This window comes from Pelobates fuscus, chromosome 12 (genome assembly GCF_036172605.1).
Source record: "Pelobates fuscus isolate aPelFus1 chromosome 12, aPelFus1.pri, whole genome shotgun sequence".
Taxonomy (NCBI): Eukaryota; Metazoa; Chordata; class Amphibia; order Anura; family Pelobatidae; genus Pelobates; species Pelobates fuscus.
This window is the reverse complement of record NC_086328.1, coordinates 6,651,121-6,669,840: the sequence shown is the minus strand read 5'-3', so window position 1 is coordinate 6,669,840 and position 18,720 is coordinate 6,651,121. Positions and strand designations below refer to the sequence as shown.

Genomic DNA, 18,720 nt, shown 5'->3' with positions numbered 1-18,720 from the left:
GCCAGGTCAACAGGGTCAGCTGTCGTAAGGACAGAGCACCAGTTTTGTCAGGAGTAATTAAAGACTGCAAGCAAGAATACAGCGTTGAAATGTATCTGCAGTTGTCTGTCTAGGTCGTCTTTGATCCACGAGGTGTACTGCCAGTTACAAGTCCAGTAATCGCTACTAACAGAGAATCCAGTCTTCCCCAAAACTGACCATACGAAAGGGTGCTTTTTTTTTTTTTAAACCTGCCCAAAAAGTACTTTACTTTAGGTGATGATCTGAGCCACATAAGCTTTCTTAAAACTCGTTGGGTTCTGTTTTTAACTCACAAACAATTAATTTCAAGTAAGACAAAGCCTCTAAGCCAAGCACACAAGGCAGGCTACTCTTTGGATTTTATTTAAAGCATCAGAATTCATTCAAAAAAAATTTAAATATTGTGTGTGCGTATGTCTGTGTGTACCAATGTCTATTGAAGCATACATGTGTACACACAATCATATGCACACAGGTACAAATGGTTCATTTTTTTTTTTCATTTATCTTTTTTCCATTTTCTTAAAAATAAAATAAAAAAAGCGCCAAAAACAAAACAGATCTCCGTCTAAAGACATGAAAACAGAGCAACAGGTAACATGGGGTGGGGAAAGGGGTGAGGGGCGCAGGGCATGTGTGTTGTATACAAACACCAAACAACAAGGAATATTACATATTTTACCAGTGCCCCTTCCCCATATCCCAACATTAGGTTGTGTTGAAATACAGACAGTGCCAGTTAAACAATAGTGCAGCACTTTGCACTGCACTCTAGATTAAAAACTTTGTATCCCTTTGGGAAATTCAAATTAAACATTTTATTAAGCAGAGACATTTGTCCTGCTGTTAAGAGCTTTAAAAAAAATAAAATAAATAAAAAAATTGTTTTTTGAAAGAACATTTTGGTTGAAGAGCCAAAGGCAAGGGATAGGTTTAGGGGTAGGCTTTGGACAGAGAGGTGGGAGGGCGGGAGATAATGAGAAGAGGTTTCTTGTAACCAGGGAAACAATTTGCCATAAAGTCAAATGAGAAACGTCATCAAGACACAAAACAAGTGTACACAAAATTCTACTCCGCTTCTGAAAACTGTCCTGAATCAATGGCCTCATCTATAAGAAGTAATAAAGTCTCTTTGTTGTTTTTTTAGAAGTATATAATTTGGAGCTGTGGTTCCTGGACGTGGAAATTAAAGTATGAACACCACCCAACATAATGTCCCTGGGAGGCTTCTTTTATCCCAGTCCTGATTTTTATTTTATTTTTCCGGTTAAATTAGCAAAAAAAAAAAAAAAAAAAAATTCTTAAAAAATAATCACTTACTGAAAAAAAATAAATACATATATACACACATATATCCCTATCTATATATATATGTATATATAAAACTCCAAGACCATAGTCAGAACATGTTGTGAGCATTTGACCTGAGAATAACGCAATAATTCTATTGGTTTCATCTTAGCAAAGCCATCGCTATGTGAGCAGAGAAGGGGTGCCACCACAGGGTGGCCAAACTCCAAATAAGGGGGAGTAAATGAGCCAGTTCCCTGTTTTAGGGTCAATGTGACAATAGGTAGGGGAGAGAACAGGTCAGTGGGCAGGTGCAGGAATGAAGAGAATCATACAAGGGAGGGAGGGGTCCTCTTTTTTGGTTAGAAGCTTTGGAATTTGCAGTATTTCTGTTTGTGAAATTGGTTTGTCATGTTTTTTTATTATTTTAAATTCATATTTTATTATTTTTCATTGTCCATCTCCGAAGTCTACAGTCGTAAAGATCCCACTCCCACAGCAGTCCGAGAGCTGTCCTCATGACAGCCTTGGTTCTCAGGAGCGCCCAAAGGACTTCCCGCCCTGTCAGACTTTTGGCTGAGGTCCGAATCAGACTCCTCAGAGAAGCCGTCTGTTGGAAAGGAGGTTGCAACCCCTGAGGTGCTGCACGGACTTGAGGTAACTGTTGAAGATGAGGAAAGCGTGGGAAAAGGAGGAGTTTTTTTGGGAGCACTGTGAGACCAAGACTTTGTGGAGGTGTGGTGGGGTGAAGCAGAAGGGGATGGAGGTGAGAGGCTGGCTTTGGAGTCAGCAGCAGACTGAGAGGTAGATGCGGTGTCAGGGTTGGGGAAGCAGGCAGAGTGAGGTAATAAACTAGGGTGCTCTTTGGCGTTTCTTGCTGTTCTTTTGATTGTTCTGTGTTTGTGCAAGGGCGACTCCAGATGTTGACGCAGAGCATCGCCCCCACAGAGAGTGGCCTCACAGCCCAAGCAGCGGTAAGAACCACTGCTGTCACCAGTGGGGACGCATGTTACCAGCTCTTGCAGGTTCACCACAGATTGACCAAAGAAGCAGAGGGACTTCAGATGGCTGATAGCCGCCTCTTCACTGCTGAAGCTCAGCTCACACTTCCGGCAGACCAACTTGTACTGCACCTTTGGGACAATGAATGGGTCTACTAGACAGTCTGCACCTTGGCTTTCCATCTCTTGCTGTTCTGGGGGCTTGTTGGAAACCGATACCTCATGAGTCATCAGATTCTGTTCTTCCAGCTTGTGGGAGTCTTTGGCAGGGTCTTTGCTGGAGGGGGGTGCTGGGGGTTGGCTTGCTTTGGGCTGTGGCTGCTGCAATCTTTGATGGTGATGGTGTTGTGATTTCTGATGCTGCTGCTGCTGCTGCTGTAGTTGTAGTTGTCGTTGCTGCTGCTGAAGGGCTTCTTGCAAGCTTTGCTGGTATTGTTGGTACTGCTGAAGCAAAGAACTCTGTGAAAGGCCCATTAAAGCTTGTGAGATAGCAGGGTTATACGGAAACAGACTTTCCATACCATACATTGGTTGAAGGTAACCACCTGGCAAGGTTCCGGGTATCTGTGCACCGTAGTACGGAGAGAAGCCAGGAACAAAATAAGGGAGAAACTGACTAGTGAGCAGGGTTGTGGGATCGGACGTCAGAGCAGCTTGTAAAGCTTGGAGTTGTGAGGAGTCCACTACATATTCCATTCCTGGCATCAAAGTGGAAGTTGATGCTGGAGTTTCCCCCTTTTCCTTTTTGGGTACAGGTGAGGGGTCTCCTTTTCCTTTCCCCTTTTCTTTCTCTTTCATCTTCTCTCCTTCTTTCTCTTTCTGCATCTCTGCTTGTTGGGTAACAGGTAACAAGTGAGTCGGAGGTGGGATGGTGGGGCTTTGAGTCTTGGGGGGTTGCTTATTTGGTTGTCCAGAAGTGGGAAGGCCAGGGGAAGGGATTGTTGTGCTGGACCCTCCCATCACATTTGATTTAGGAGAACTTAAAGCTGGAAAAGATGGAAAAAGAAAGCAAAAAAATTAATCTAAACAATTTTTCACACTAGCCAATATTAAAATGTATTGATGTAATCTTAAAATAGTATATATCAAAGAATGCAAAAAGCGAATGTAAACAGGTTTGAATGAGACAATGTAGATCATTTAATTCTGAGACTCTTATTAAAGAAATCATCAAGGTTTGAGTCTCTCTGGATTTTTTCATCTTCCTTTACTTATTGCACGTTATCTGACTCAAACAGCTGTAGGCAGCGTAAATCCGTTCTCTAATGTAAAACATTGCTTAACACATGTAGAAGAGATACAGGTAAGAAATTACAACATTAAAAATTATTTTAAGAAAAAATTTAAATAAATGCACACAGGTGTTTACTACTAGACAGCAAGCTGGCAAAAATAGCAAATGCCCCCAAAAATAAAAAATGATCTGAGCAATGTCCTTAGGTGGATATTTCCAAATGGTATCTCAGCTTAATGCTTGCAAGATATGGTTTTCGCCAATTTACTCCAAAATGATATCAGTTTGATTTTTTTAAGCTGGACATCATACATAGAAGATTCTTTAAGATACAGATATTCATTCTATACTGAAACAACGATTAATGACACCTGGCTCATTACAGACAATTCTTTGACCTTGACTAGACCAGACACTTCTGAAATTCAGAAATAACGGACATAAGAACTGGCTGACGAGGTGTATAAAGTACAATTTACTAGAGATTATATAGTTATGAAATAATTATCTGGCATCCTGGCAAAAACTAAATATTGTCTTTCTATTTAGGACATTTTAGGAAACCTTAGAGTAAAATAGAAATGGCATGTGACTACAGTTAGCTAGCTTTCAAAGTACCATCTAAATGAAGCAATGTAGGCCCCCATCTTGAACCCACCTGTGTTAGCTGGAGGAAAGCCTGGCAAGGATGGGCTGCTGAGACCTGGCAGCAGGACCGGAGGGATTCCTTGGAGAGCCGGGTAGGCTGTTGGAAGATTGAGTGCTTGCAATGAAGGATTATCAAACACACTTTGCTGCTGGGATGTCAAACCCAGGACCTCGTTGGCCTTTTTGATACGGTCCAATTCCTGCTGGGCCATCAGCTGGCGAACCGTAGCAGGATCAAAATATTCTTTTTCCTTGTCCAACTGGCTTCCAATAGCGTCCTTAACTTTGGAAATGTGCGGTTGGGAAAAGATATGATCCCGCACAGACAATCTTGCGCTGTACTTGATACCACACAAAGTGCACTCTGTTTTGGGTCCCTCATAGTTTGTTTGGTTTATTCCGAAGTGCTTTGCCATGCTCAACTTAGATTTCTTTTCTTTTGCCCGGGCATTCTGAAACCAGACCTGGACGACTCTCTTTGGCAGTCCGATATCATTGCCCAGGACTTCACACTCCAGCATTGTAGGGGTTCTATAGTCATTAAAGCAAGATTTAAGAACTTTAAGCTGAAGGTTTGTCATTTGCGTCCTAAAGCGTTTCTGACCAGGGCGGTCCCCACTATCCCCCGACTTGCCAGCTGAGCCACTTGCACCTGGGCTGGGAGAGCAAGGGTCAGCAAGGCTGGAAGTTTCACTATAATCAATCATGCCTTCGTTGTCATACTCTTTGCTGTAGTAGCTTGGGGCAGGGCTGACCAAACCAGAAGACATTTGGTCCTCATATTCAGACATGGTCATCATGGCAGACTTTGGCAAGCCCTCACTGGTTACAGAAGTAGATTTGGTTTCAGCTAGGTTACCCGTGGTGCTGTCATTGTCAGCATTGCCTTCATCTCCTGTTGTTGTGTCAGTTATAGCAGTGTTTACAGATGAGCAATCATCGTTGTCCAGCTTAGTCTGATCAAAGCTCAAGTTGACAGAAGACATGGAGGGGCTTTCAAAATCTTCCATTCCTTCCACTTTAATAGATGATGGACTGAGCAGTGTTCTGGGGGACAGGTCCATGGACTTGCTTACTGGAGAGAGGGAAATACATTGACCATCACTGCTACTCTGTTGAAGGTTATGGAAGCCAGAACTGTCAAAGAGATCGCCTTTCAACTGGATCCCACCATCGCAATCAACAAGCATTGCAGATAAGCTCATATTATAGCCAGCACGTTTTGCCTCATGCCAGTGGCGGGATCGGATGTGAGCTTCAAGCGCAGTTTTTGCTTTAAACAGGGCTCTGCAAAATGGGCAACGCCTATGGGCTTGTGCAGGGCCAACTGCTCTGAACTGTCCTTTTCTTTCTCGGGCACGGGTATTTTGAAACCAGACCTGAACCACACGTTTTTTCAGTCCAACTTCATGAGCAATGTGGTCCAACATTTTGCGTGTTGGGTTTGAATCCAATAGATATTTTTGGTACAGAATCTCTAACTGCTCAGGGGTTATGGTTGTTCGTAAGCGTTTGTCCCTTTGTGGTTCTTCTCCACCCGTCCCGCTATCATTCTCTCCTGGACTTGCATTAGCCTTTTCTTCCAGCTTCCTTTTCAGTGTATTCATTGTGGAAGATGGTGTGGAAGGGGAGGTAGCAGAACTACTTGGCATTTGAGGGAGGCCCCCAGATAGAAGCTGACTGGCTAGAAGTGGATTACTGGGATCGAAAAGCATGAAGGACATATCCATAGGTCTATCTAGGAATTGGGGATGGATAAATTGGCTTTGACTTAGAAAGTGAAGCTGTTGGTGTTCCTGCCAGTGCTCAAAAGAGGGAAATGCTAGTTTGCACTGATCACATTGGTAGGGAATAAGTGGAGGAGCCAGATTTGTTAATGGTTGTGGTGTAGAGGAGTGAAGAGGCTTGAGGGGCAGATGCTGTAGTAGGGCTGAATTGGGACTTGACTGAGCGATGGAACACTGAGAAGTTTGTGGTTGTACAGACTGGGAGGAAAAAGGTGGGAGTTTCTGTGGTGTTGAATTAACTTTCTGTTCTGATTGTTCCTGCTGCAGTGGCTGTGATTGCGTTAGAGGGGTCTGCTGAGGCTCTTGCTTTGGTTGCACTGGCTGCTCTTGAGTTTGGTTTTGCGGTCCTCTTGAAGGTTCAAAATGCTTTGGTTTTTCTTCGTGAGTAGCCTCTTGTTTGGAACAGAATGCAAGAGCATCTTCTATCTCTGACATTTGTGGAAGGAAAGTTGTGCAGCTTGTGTTGGCTGAAGATGAGGCTGCGGTGCTAAACGACTGGAACGGCATAGGGGTACTGCATGAAGAACTGGATGGGGTTAGTAAATCTGTAGCATCCATGGAGTCTTCATTTTGGCTGTCATCGTTCATATCTTCATCCTCATCTTTATAACATAGCTTCTTCTGATGTTTAATCAAGTCAAATATTCGCTGAAAGACTAAGTTGCACTTTTTACACTGGTAGTTTAGGTTACTTGTACGTATATATCGGTCATTGGTCAGCTCTCTTCGTTCCCCTTCCTTGCCATCACCTTGATTTTCATAGTTTTTCCTTGCTTTTTGACGTGCATTTTGGAACCAGACAACAATTACACGTGTAGGAAGATTCAATAAGTTGGAGAGCTGTTCAAATTCATCATCTTTAGGATAAGCATTGGCATCAAAAAAATCTTGAAGGACACGAAGTTGGTAGTCTGTAAAGCGGGTTCTAGATGATCTTTTGCTTCCCCAGTATTCATGTTTTTGAGGCTCTGGTGATGGAGGCTTGGAGTCCATCTTCAGCTCCTCCAAACTTGTAATGGGAGGATTGTTAAAGTTATAGGGGGAATCTTTATTGCGTTGACGCTCCTTAAAAAGGGTATTTCTGAACCAATGCTTGATTACTTTTTGCGGCAACCCAGATTTATCAGCCATTTCTTTAATCTGTTCCTCACTTGGGGAATTATTAATATCAAAATACTGGCGGAGAACTCTGAGCTGGTCATCAGTAATTCTAGTCCGTGGTCGTTTGTTTTGTTGTTGCAAAAGACTGGGATTGAGCTGATGTTGATATAACTGAGCCAAGTCAGCAGACAGTGAATCCACAGAACCTATCTGAGGTTGCAGCTGGCCTGGCATTGACTGTAAGGGCATGGTTTGCATCATAAGGGGAGAAAATATAGGAAGTTCCATTGGCATTGAAAGCTGAGCCAGTGGCACCGATGTTTGGGCTGGTGAAATACTGGGTGGTGTTATAGGAGGAGCTGAGGTGGGTATTGTTGGGGTAATGGCTGGTTGCGGAGTTGCTGGAGGTGGTGGTGGAGGAGGTGGAGGCGGTGGCGGAGGAGGTGGAGCTTCAGGTGTTTGAGGCCTCAATGGATACAGTTTGTCATAGTGATCTCTGTAGTGCTTGGCAAACCGTTCTAATTGCTTGAAGGGAAGATACCGTTGATGAACATGTTCTTGGTGACTCTTCAATATTAGAATATTGGAGAAAAGTTTCCCACAAGAGCTGCATTCCAACTTCTCCAAGCAATCTCCTTGCTCATTTTTCCCATTCTTTTTCTGTGATTTTTGCTTGTTTTCATTATACTGAATTACAAGTTCAAAGCCAAAGTTCTCAAGCAAAGCTTTGGTGGCATTACCTCGTGCATCCGATGAAATACGAGGTGGGGGCAAGAAAGAATCAGAGCAGGATCCAGAAGCAAGCTCTTTCTTCTCTTTGCATTTCAGGGTATCCGACGAGGACTCATTTGCACAAGTCTCATCTGCTCTCTCAGAAAAGTCTCTTTCCTTCTTTAGTTCCTTAAAACTTTCTTTCACAGGTTTCATTTTTTGTTCAGGTGGTTGCAAGAGTGAAGGGTGTGTCTCTGTTATGCACATTGGTCCTTGCTGTAAATGCTGGTGGTGTGCATGAACTTGTTGTTGATGGAGCTGCATTGGAGTCTTTAGGTCTTCTAGTAAACCAGGGCTACTTCCGGTCAAAGTCAATGTCCCACTGGTTAGTGGCAAGCTAACTTCTGGATTGAACTGGAAATCTGTGCTAGGGATGTAGAAAGGAAAGAGGAGATGTTGCTGCTGTTGAAGCTGGAGCAAGGTCTCTGTTGTCATGGGAAAATGGGGAAGCAGGGTCGGATTTAATAACTGAGACTGAAGGAGTGCAGCTTGCTGTTGAAACTCTTGCTGAAAATGGGCTTGGACCTGGGCTTGAGCCTGAGCCAAAGACTGGGCTTGTTGTTGTTGCTGCTGTTGTTGCTGCTGTTGTTGCTGCTGCTGTTGCTGCTGCTGTTGACGAGAAGCTATCATGTCTGCCAATTTCTTACGGTTTACATCTTTGTGTTCAGGAGGACAGGGTACACTAGCAGGAATATTACTTGCAGGGGTGTTCCCTGCAATTTCCATGGGTGCTTGAGTCCTACAACTGGCACTTGTAGCAGATGTAACTGTGGCTGTGCAGCTTGAAGTAGTTGAAACATTAGTGCTAATTGGGTTTGGAGTAGTTGTAGCAGTTGCAGTTGTGCACGTGCTGTTGGCACTTGCCCCACTTGTATTGCCACCAGCAGCTTCAAGCTTTGCTGCGCGGGCTTTGGTCTGGTGTAACACTGACCTCATGTGGATCTCTAAGGTGGAGCTCTGGCTGTAAGCGACACTACAGGTATTGCACTTAAAGGGTTTGTTGTCTGGGCTACTGGTAGGTTCAGGCTGCCCAGTTGTCGATTCCTGCAAGGCTCGTTTAAGCTTGTGCAAGTGGGAAACAGAATTATAATGGACCAACAGAATGTTCTTTTGTGTAAAAGACTCCTTGCAAACTGTACACTTGTAGGGTCGGGAAGGATCCAAAAACTTCTCCATGGTGAAATTTGGACCTTTTCGAAATGGGAGAGCTCGCTTGGGCTCAGAACCAGAATCTTCCTGCACAGACCCTGAATCACTTCCTGTTGGACTCTGCTTATCCTCTAAGTCACTCTCATCCTCTTTATCATCTTCTATCATCATGTTCGGGTCTTCAACCACAGAACCATCTCCCATGGTAGAAATATCTCCATTCACCAGAAGCCCACTGTACAGCTGCTGGATGTCCGATTCGCTCAGCTCAAGGTGGCTGGTTTCCAGGTGCTTCTTCAGAGCCTGGAACGTTCTGAAGCTCCTCTGGCACAAGCAGCACATGGTAGCAGCCCGGATAACGTGATACTGTGAATGCAACTGAAGCTTTTCCACAGTTTTGAAAGCCAGGCTGCATTGGTTACAGCGGTATTTGTAAACGTGGCGGTCAGAAACGGGCAGTTGAGGGCGCTTGTTATGGACATCATTAAAATGTGTTTGCAGGGCGGCAGAGGTTTTAAAAACCTGGTTACATCCTTTCTTCCAGCACAGGAACCCAGAATCCTCTCTCACAGAGTTGTGTTCACTCGGAAGAGCTCTCTGCTCTGTGCCAAACTCGAGTCCTTCAGATGTGCTCTTGGACAATTCTTCAGCGGGTTCTGTTAAAATAAAATATAACATTTTTTTAATAAAAATCAATAGACAGGAAAAAAATTAAATAAAAAGATACCATCATGAAAAGCTGGACATAAATGCAAAGAACTTATTTTTGTTCATTTTATTTCAAAATATTATGTAGATCTACAAAGAATTATTTAAACGTCCTCAGAATGATTTGATGAGGGTCTTACCAGGAAACTTATCCGTGCTCTCAGCAGCAGAGGCTGCAGTGGACCTGTCTGGCTCTGGGGAACTCACTGGGAGGAACATGCTGCTCGGCATTATCATTTCTGGGGCAGTTACCTGCAACAAGCAAGGACAAGGGTTTAATAGATACATTAAAAAGAAAGTGTCCCAGGCACCATTCTGCCTCACCCCAAAGAAGGCTGCTGAGAGAGTCCACAGCTGTTCAGCAAACTCCCCTCCCGTCACTCAGGAGGTGGCCCGCTCTAATTATCAGTACACACTAAGAGAATAATCTTCTAATTAATATTTTTCCTTTCTACAGAAACCTGACTTTGATCACAAAGAGTGTTTTGTCACAGGCTGTGGGGCAGCCAATTACAGAGATGCGCTCAACGCCCCCCTTAATCTACCAAACACATATTAACACCCCTAATTAATTCAGACTACTAAAGAGAGAGGGAGAGAGAAAAAAAAATTGTGCGCTGTGTTTCTGGGTGAAAAGAACCGCCTGCTAATGTTTCTATATACAGAAAGGAACAAAAGAAGTGACAAAAAACAGGAAATAAAAATGAAATTCTTGGTGTCAGCATCAGAAATGACAGAAAGATGGTCAATGAGTTGTATTTCCCAACACAGAGACTCAACTTTCCCTCTTAGCAAATCTACTATGTAACGAATGCCAGACCGTGTAATAAACGGATTTGAAGATTGTTTAAAATGTCTTCGATAGGACTGACAGGTTCAATTCAAACGGCTTCTACATCTGGAATTGGCAGCTTGCCAGATGTAGCTTAACTACAAGTCCCACAATGCTCTAAGTTGCTCAGTCATGGGCAGCATAAACAGAGTGTGATAAAGGACAATCAGAAAATCAAGGCACATTCTTGAATTGGATTTGTAAACTTGGAATGATCACGCAGCTTTGGGGAGATTGCAATTGGTGTCAGGTACAAAAACCCAACCGTATTGCAAGAAAAGGGGACTGTTTGGGCAATCATTAAGGGGGTATAACCCCTGATACATCTCAACAAACCAAATAGAGATCCAACTCCCAAAGAGATTACCACTAGTATAAAAACACAATAGCGATCCGATTAGATAGAATTTAATTATAGTCTTTATTAGTAATAACTGTACACCATTTCTACATATACACTATCGTGAAAAAATAAAAATAAAAAGTTAATAAATGTGAATTAAAATAGGATGGAACCCCTATAAAGGGTACTAAGCTTGATATCATACATATGACAAGTTACTCTGTATATAAATAGATTTCAGTCCGTTGTGGTATATTCCAAAGAACTAAAATGGTAATAGTACCAATCCCACTCGCCTTCATTGGGGAGATTATATATATATTCAATTATAAACCAACACACTCAGACATGCTGCTAACTAATGGTTACTATTAACTCTTTCTACAGGTCTCACACAGCCCCCCTCACCCCACCACATGCACTAATTACAGGTCTCACACAGCCCCCCTCACAACCTACAGGTCTCACACAACCCCCCTCCCCCCTCACCCCACCACATGCACTAATTACAGGTCTCACACAGCCCTCCCCCACACCCACATTACCTACAGGTCTCACACAGCCCCCCACACCCACATTACCTACAGGTCTCACACAGCCCTCCCCCACACCCACATTACCTACAGGTCTCACACAGCCCCCCACACCCACATTACCTACAGGTCTCACACAGCCCCCCCCCCCCCCCCCCCCGCACGTCTCACACAGCCCTCCCCCACACCCACATTACCTACAGGTCTCACACAGCCCTCCCCACACCCACATTACCTACAGGTCTCACACAGCCCTCCCCCACACCCACATTACCTACAGGTCTCACACAGCCCTCCCCCACACCCACATTACCTACAGGTCTCACACAGCCCTCCCCCACACCCACATTACCTACAGGTCTCACACAGCCCTCCCCCACACCCACATTACCTACAGGTCTCACACAGCCCTCCCCCACACCCACATTACCTACAGGTCTCACACAGCCCTCCCCCACACCCACATTACCTACAGGTCTCACACAGCCCTCCCCCACACCCACATTACCTACAGGTCTCACACAGCCCTCCCCCCACACCCGCACTACCTACAGGTCTCACATAGCCAGCCTCCCCCCGCCCCCCCACCAGCACTACTGACACCACTATCACACAGTCCCCCTTCTTCCACCCCACCCCTACTAGTCTCACACAGCCCCACCCCACCCGCACTACTGACACCACTATCATACAACACTCACTAAACACCATAACCACAATGTACATATTATATATAGACACACGTATGCAACATGCAAAACCCATAGATAAACATGGGTAATGCACTGCAACCGACACATGCACGCATCAGATCATTTGAAAATGCAGACTAGAATAATTTCTGCCATTTCCATTCACCTTCAGATAACATTAATTTGAAATGGTTTTTAATATTGGTTTGCTTTTTGCCTTCTTTTAGATTGGCAGCAGTAACAGAAAGGCCGAACATAGTGGACCAGACTATTTGTTCAATTTACCATACTATGTAATATGTCCTTTTGATGACCATCTCTGGGCTTCCAATAGTCCATGCAAATAGCCTAACTGAGAAGAGAGTGCGTTGGGGGGTGGAGAGAATCAGTGTCTTCTCTGATCTCCTTATATGTAAGTGAGGAGCTTAAGCACTGCAGAAAAAAAGAAGCCATGATCACAAGCACTCGTGCATTCTCATCTAAAGCCAGTGGAAGGGAAATGTGTCCGCCAAATCCCACACCCGGCGAGAGCAAAGCTGTGTGCCGAGACTCTGAGAATTCCAGCTCCACAAGACAGCTCTATAATTGTTTTCATACACTTTAATTAGAAAACCTCGCCTGGCCTTGAATAATAAGAGAGAGAGAGACTTCTGTACTTGAAAGGTTGAAGTCAATCAAGTGTGAATGACGGCAGACGAGGTGGTGAGCAGAGACGCTGTCTGCTCTCTACTTTAATCATCTTTCCTGATTGGAATTCTGGCAGGTTTTGAGAGGGCTAATGTGTCTGCTACCTCTTCTTTGAGCCTGGCCTCCTAAAAATGCCTCCTGCATCCATTATCACATGATAGTGGCTGCATCAAACACCCACAATCCCATTCTCTATTTACCCAACTGGCTGTGCATCACCCCATGCATTAGTCTATGCCCCATCGCCATCTACAAGTAATTGCTGCCTGGTGTACTCACGGATCTACAGAGCAGCCTGCATTGCTGCCATACGCCCAGAAGTGTTAATACTTTACTTGTAATACATTTTAGGGTGAGAAAATAAAGTTCTGGCATAAACAGTGAGAAAAAAAAAAAGTTGGTGAGTTAAGAGTAAATGCATATATAAATCCTTTTAAATGGACTAGTGTGAGAGCATCATGGATGCTGTAATTCTGGAACAGATTATTTCCTAACTGACCGCCCTTTACTTTAATTGTTTTATTGCAGGACGTATATTCAAGGTAAAGCAGAGATCCGGTCACCCCAGCAGCAGAATCCCTGCTTGTACAGAGCCATCACACTCATCCACTGTAATAAGGGGGCGGCTGCAATACACATCTGCTTTGCCAGATATGTAAATGGCATCATTAAAGCCCACACTGCACGGCTCTCTGCGCCCAATGATCTCTGACTCGCAGGTCAGCCATGCAACGTGTCAGCTGGCTTTCCCCCGGCTGCCCATCACATGGGATAATTACATGCTAATTGTGTGAGTAGGCCCAGCTGACAGAATGCTGTGTACACCACGCTGGGTATGAGGGCTGCCCTGTAACCAAACTCCAGTGACTGGCAGATTGCTGCGAGTAGCTGGCATGGGGCAGCAGGGAGGGGAAGGTAAAGGGAGACCCAGGAGTGGAAGAGATAAAAAAAAAAATACAATAAAAATAAAGTCAAAGTAAATCAAAGAACACAAAAAAAAAAAAAAAAAGAAAGGTCGAATGGGAATAAAAAATACAAAAATGCCCTCTGACTGTCACCACGGACCAACATGCAAATCTTCCCTGCAGAAAGCCTGAACATTTCCATTACAAAGAGCGCAAAGGTTGGAGAGAAAAACTCGTTAGCATGGGGAGGATACCGAGGTCACATCACATTTACACCATATCATTGGCAGACATGGACAGAGCAGATTCATCTTGCAGGCCCAACACTTCTAGTAAAGCAGGAGAAAACTGTAAGGAACAACTGGGAGAGAATCAGGGGAAAACAAACACCAAAAAATAAGGGGCATGTATGATGCGGGGGGTCATACAGCCAGGGAGGGGGGGCAGTAAGGGAGGGGTGATCATACAGCCAGGGAAGGGGGGCAGTAAGGGAGGGGTGATCATACAGCCAGGGAAGGGGGACAGTAAGGGAGGGGTGATCATACAGCCAGGGAAGGGGGTAGTGGGGGAGGGGTGGTCATACAGCCAGGGAAGGGGGGCAGTGGTGGTCATACAGCCAGGGAAGGGGGACAGTAAGGGAGGGGTGGACATACAGCCAGGGAAGGAGGACAGTAAGGGAGGGGTGGTCATACAGCCAGGGAAGAAGGACAGTAAGGAAGGGTTGGTCATACAGCCAGGGAAGGGGGGTAGTGGTGGTCATACAGCCATGGGAGGGGGACAGTAAGGGAGGGGTGGTCATACAGCCAGGGAGGGTTGGTCATACAGCCAGGGAAGGGGGACAGTAAGGGAGGGTTGGTCATACAGCCAGGGAAGGGGGACAGTAAGGGAGGGTTGGTCATACAGCCAGGGAAGGGGGACAGTAAGGGAGGGGTGGTCATACAGCCATGGGAGGGGGACAGTAAGGGAGGGGTGGTCATACAGCCATGGGAGGGGGACAGTAAGGGAGGGGTGGTCATACAGCCAGGGAATGGGGACAGTAAGGGAGGGTTGGTCATACAGCCAGGGAGAATGGTGACAGTAAGGGAGGGGTGGTCATACAGCCATTGAAGGGGGACAGTAAGGGAGGGGTGGTCATACAGCCAGGGAAGGGGGACAGTGAGAGAGGGGTGGTCATAAAGTCAGGGAAGTGGATGCTATTATAAAAACAAGGATGGGGCAAGATTACGGTTTATATATCCAGCATTGGAGGGCAGCTGAAGAGGAGTTATACAGTCAAAAGAGGTACAGGAAGGAGATTATACATATAATTCCAGGAGAGGGGGGCAGGGGAAGAGGGGTTCTAATTCCAGGAGAGGGGGGCAGGGGAAGAGGGGTTATAATTTCAGGAGAGGGGGGCAGGGGAAGAGGGGTTATAATTTCAGGAGAGGGGGGCAGGGGAAGAGGGGTTATAATTCCAGGAGAGGGGGACAGGGGAAGAGGGGTTATAATTCCAGGAGAGGGGGACAGGGGAAGAGGGGCTATAATTCCAGGAGAGGGGGACAGGGGAAGAGGGGCTATAATTCCAGGAGAGGGGGACAGGGGAAGAGGGGCTATAATTCCAGGAGAGGGGGGCAGGGGAAGAGGGGTTATAATTTCAGGAGAGGGGGCAGGGGAAGAGGGGTTATAATTTCAGGAGAGGGGGGCAGGGGAAGAGGGGTTATAATTTCAGGAGAGGGGGGCTGGGGAAGAGGGGCTATAATTCCAGGAGAGGGGGGCAGGGGAAGAGGGGTTATAATTTCAGGAGAGGGGGGCAGGGGAAGAGGGGTTATAATTTCAGGAGAGGGGGGCAGGGGAAGAGGGTTTATAATTCCAGGAGAGGGGGGCAGGGGAAGAGGGGCTATAATTCCAGGAGAGGGGGGCAGGGGAAGAGGGGCTATAATTCCAGGAGAGGGGGGCAGGGGAAGAGGGGCTATAATTTCAGGAGAGGGGGACAGGGGAAGAGGGGCTGTAATTTCTAGGAGGGGTCGGGAGGCAAGGGAAGAGGGGTTATACAGCCAGTGGAAGCAGACAGCAATGAGGTTATTCAGTCATTACAAGGAGACAGAAACAAGGGTAGGGGGCAATATCAAACAGGTTATATAGGCAGCTAGAGCCACGGGTCTGTCAGTCCAAGTAACACTACACATGATGGAACGTGTGTGAAGTCATCGGAACCATGGAGGAAAGCTTTAGTTACCATGGTAGCAGACAACACAGGGCAGGTTTCACATGGTTTTTTTGAGTTATTATTAGGATGGTAACGGGAATATAAAGAGAACATGCGCACAGACTAAATGCCTGCAAGCACTCTTAATGAGTTGACCCCAAGACTTTTCACAATATTAATAATAGTCATCTTTATAGTGTTTTTCTCCCTGTGGGACTCAAAGCGCTTTACAGTGTATGGAGATTGGAGAGATAATAAACGGAAAGTATAAAGATCAAGAAAAGGGGCAAAACAAATTCTAAACGCCTGACAGGCCAACGTAAACTAACAGAGGAGAGTGAATTAACTCCTTAGTAACCCTCTACGTCAGACCCATACAGACACTCGCCAGCTGTGGTTGGTAAAACAAACATTCTAATTACTGTTGTAGAAACGCCACGCTGTAGCGGGAAATGGCGAACCTTGCCCCTTTAAATGACACTCACTGTGATGATAAGCTTTTCCACACAGTCAGGCGCCACACTGTGCAGGTGGGTGAGGTGCAGCTGTAGGTGGATCTTGTTGTTGAGCATGTCCTGGCACAGTGGGCACCGCAGCATGGGTTGTACAGAGTGCTGCGTCATGGCATGAACACGTAGGCGATTCACATCGCCATTGTTGTATTTACAGTATGGGCACTGGTACATCTGCCAAGATAAAAGCAGAGAAGATTGTTAGGCATTGGAAGCAGTAGAGATACAATATTTCTAGTTATTTCTAAGGGTAGTCCTACCTGTTCATGTTTCTTTTCCTCAGAAGATTTGTGTTTTACAGATGATGCTTGTTCTGCACTGCTGGTACATGATATCTTGGAAGGTGTGGCATTCGAAAGGTCGGGCTCAGCGGTGTCCGAAGAAGCTGAAGGATAAAGCAGACAAACAAAACATTACATTTAAAGTGTCTAATTTGCAACACATTGCCACAAACAAAATCCACATAAAACACTTAACTTTTCTTTCACACAACTTTCTTTCTATAGATACATAGATGTCCAGTAGAAGTGGAGTTACATGAATTGAAATGGCACACGCCAGCACTCATGCATGTATTCATCCCCTATACTAGCCCATGGTATGTATCCCCTGTGCAAGCCCAGTGTAATATACCCATAATAGTCCATGGTATGTATCCCCTGTGCTAGCCCAGTGTACTATACCCATAATAGTCCATGGTATGTATCCCCTGTGCTAGCCCAGTGTACTATACCCATACTAGCCCATGGTATGTATCCCCTGTGCTAGCCCAGTGTACTATACCCATACTAGCCCATGGTATGTATCCCCTGTGCTAGCCCAGTGTACTATACCCATACTAGCCCATGGTATGTATCCCCTGTGCTAGCCCAGTGTTCTATACCCATACTAGCCCATGGTATGTATCCCCTGTGCTAGCCCAGTGTACTATACCCATAATAGTCCATGGTATGTATCCCCTGTGCTAGCCCAGTGTACTATACCCATACTAGCCCATGGTATGTATCCCCTGTGCTAGCCCAGTGTACTATACCCATACAAGCCCATGGTATGTATCCCCAGTGCCAGCCGAGTGTAATATACCCATAATAGTCCATGGTATGTATCCCCTGTGCTAGCCCAGTGTACTATACCCATACTAGCCCATGGTATGAATCCCCTGTGCTAGCCCAGTGTACTATACCCATACTAGCCCACGGTATGCATCACCTGTGTACTATACCCATACTAGCCCACGGTATGCATCCCCTGTGTACTATACCCATACTAGCCCACGTGCATCCCCTGTGTACTATACCCATACTAGCCCACGGTATGCATCCCCTGTGTACTATACCCATACTCCTGCTTGAGTCCTTCGCACTGTCCAGCTCATGGCCTTTTGAGACTTCTTCACTATCCACAGCAGCTTCACAAGACCCCTCAGCATCCTCGATTGGCTCCTCTGCAAAACAAAATATATTTCCCGTTAAGAAAGAAGAGGGTCTTACAGGAAAGCCCCACACACTTCAAGGTATGCGTATATTAACAATCAAACTTCAGTTCACCAGGACTTTAATACAGTCATTAATACCCCACATGGTTGCAACTGAAGACAACCATCTGCTGCTTTATAACGATTTGTGCAGAAAATCATTGTGTAGGAAAGCTCTAGATAGACACATATATAAAAACAAACAAGATCAAGCACACTCATTCACTAAACAGCAACTTCAAAGCTCACATAGGGAATATTTTTTAAAAATCTACATATTTTAACCCCCTAAGGACCAAACTTCTGGAATAAAAAGGAATCATGACATGTCACAATTTTGCTAAATTTTCAGCCATTTAGGAGTTAAATCACTTCGTTTATACAAAGTCCCTGCATGTGACTTACACAGTCTTCCTAAATACTTCCTGTAAAGAGTCATCTAATGTTTACACTTCCTTTATTGCACAGTCTGTTTAATTTAGAATTTCTCATCTCCTGCTATGTCAATCGCTTGCCAGACCCTGAAGAAGCCTCGTGTGTAATTACAGTTCAAATTACAAAGCAGAAGATAACATCTGGAGAGGGTTAACATCAGATTGAAAATGAAACCATATGAAATTAAACAAAAGTGATTTACCCTCCAAAATGGCAGAGGATAAATACACACACATAGTAATATGTGCAAACACATCCTTGGCTACTCACTAGAGTAACTAAACTGGAAGAATGTTGACATAGAATGCTTCCAGGTGAGCTATTCTGACCTTGAATGCTCACTTTAGAAAATAGCCCTGACATAGTTATTACTCTAATCTTTTGGGAATAGAAATGAAGGTTGAATGCTAGG

The 18,720-nt window shown here is 45.0% G+C and overlaps 1 protein-coding gene across 2 annotated transcripts in view; it reads right to left on the bottom strand.

Moving 5' to 3' along the window:
• Positions 1-345: 345 nt before the first annotated feature.
• ZFHX3 (zinc finger homeobox 3) overlaps positions 346-18,720 on the bottom strand; it is a 67,163-nt gene continuing 48,788 nt past the window's right edge. Inside the window, exons 5-10 of one of the 2 annotated variants that reach the window (XM_063437797.1) lie at positions 17,736-17,843; positions 16,660-16,784; positions 16,373-16,573; positions 9,851-9,962; positions 4,205-9,658; positions 346-3,298 (exon numbers count right to left, since the gene is read on the bottom strand). In XM_063437797.1, the coding sequence (XP_063293867.1) occupies positions 1,782-3,298; positions 4,205-9,658; positions 9,851-9,962; positions 16,373-16,573; positions 16,660-16,784; positions 17,736-17,843 (7,517 nt within the window). In that variant the 3' untranslated portion in view covers positions 346-1,781. The remainder of the gene's footprint in view (positions 3,299-4,204; positions 9,659-9,850; positions 9,963-16,372; positions 16,574-16,659; positions 16,785-17,735; positions 17,844-18,720) is intronic. The other variant, XM_063437798.1, reaches the window with a different exon arrangement.